Genomic DNA, 1,300 nt, shown 5'->3' on the forward strand with positions numbered 1-1,300 from the left:
AAAAAAAAAAAGAACATTGCAATCACAGTCAAAAGATAAAAGTTATTAATATGTACATATATAATTTTCCAAACATTTTTTATGTGTTAATATCTGAATGTCAGTCTTTCTGTATTGATATATACATATATTCTACAAATGTAATCATACTGTACATCCCGTAACCTATTTTTTTTATTGACAGCATATCTTAATTATTTTCCCCAAGTTAGCGTTTATCAACTTCATAGTGTTCCATATCATGGATGTTCTGATATGCATTAAGAAGTCAGCTTTTTGAGCTCCCAAGCAATTCCTTGTACATCCTGTCCAGCTCCCATGTCTTGACCAATTTTCATCAGTCCTGAGCCCATGAAGGAAGTTCTAGCCTGGAACATGTGGCACCTTCTCAGCCCTGAGAGGTGGGAATGGAAGGAAGAGGATCTGATCTGGGCAAGATTGAGTAGTCCAATCCCGGGTCCAGATTAGCATCCCCAGAACCATGCACTGCCAGAACCCTTCCTGCTGAAGAACCTTGGGGTTTTAGGTGAGAGTTTAGAATCTGTAAATGTCATGTGGGGTGTGGAGCAGAAGTAGGAATGGAGAAGATAAAAGCTTATATTTGCTTAAGTCAGAAAGAGATCGTGTAGGCACACCTGGTCTAAAGCTTCTTTTTCCTTCCCCAGTTCTGGCTTTTCTGGATTTTGTGCTTTACCAATAGAGGAATCCCATGGAGCATTAATTAGTTCTGGCAATTCTAGAATCATGACTGACGTAAGTTGGTATTTTTCTGTCCTTGAAATATTGTGATTTTTAGGTCACATGAATCTTTTCCTTCATTATTCTAAAGGTTTCTGCCCAGTGTCCTCCTCGTGTGCACTTCCCCTTTCATGTCAGTGTCTTATTCCTTCATTCATTCTCCTATGTTCTCAGTGTTCTATCAGGAGCAATGCTAGAGCAGTGAAGGAATGGAGTCTTTTGAGGGAAATAAACTTCTGACAAAGAATAACTTAAATAAGTTAACAATTAGCACACTTTTACTTGTGTCAAGGAAACCAATAGTGGATTGATTTCATCTATCAAAGGCACGAACAGGAGTCATTCCAAAGGGGAAAGGAATTTTGAAAACAGTAGTTTCAGGAATTTTGAAAACAATAGTTTTCCTTTTTCAGGGTAAGATGCTGATTAGAGGGCAGCTACCAAAGAAGCCAGTCAGGACACTCTGCTCTTGGACAGCTGATGGTCACCCAAAAGAACAGTTTCAGCTGTTGATGCATTCTCTGGAAGAGCTTTGCTGTTGAACCCGGCATATTTGTGGCAA

The 1,300-nt window shown here is 39.2% G+C and overlaps 1 protein-coding gene across 1 annotated transcript in view; it reads left to right on the plus strand.

The window, feature by feature from the left end:
- ZNF283 (zinc finger protein 283) overlaps positions 1–1,300 on the plus strand; it is a 30,680-nt gene that overhangs the window by 1,786 nt on the left and 27,594 nt on the right. The window contains 1 exon segment of the mRNA XM_008570950.1: positions 666–753. Coding sequence (XP_008569172.1) covers positions 666–753 — 88 coding nt within the window.

This window comes from Galeopterus variegatus, unplaced genomic scaffold, assembly GCF_000696425.1.
Source record: "Galeopterus variegatus unplaced genomic scaffold, G_variegatus-3.0.2 Scaffold647, whole genome shotgun sequence".
NCBI classification, from domain to species: Eukaryota; Metazoa; Chordata; class Mammalia; order Dermoptera; family Cynocephalidae; genus Galeopterus; species Galeopterus variegatus.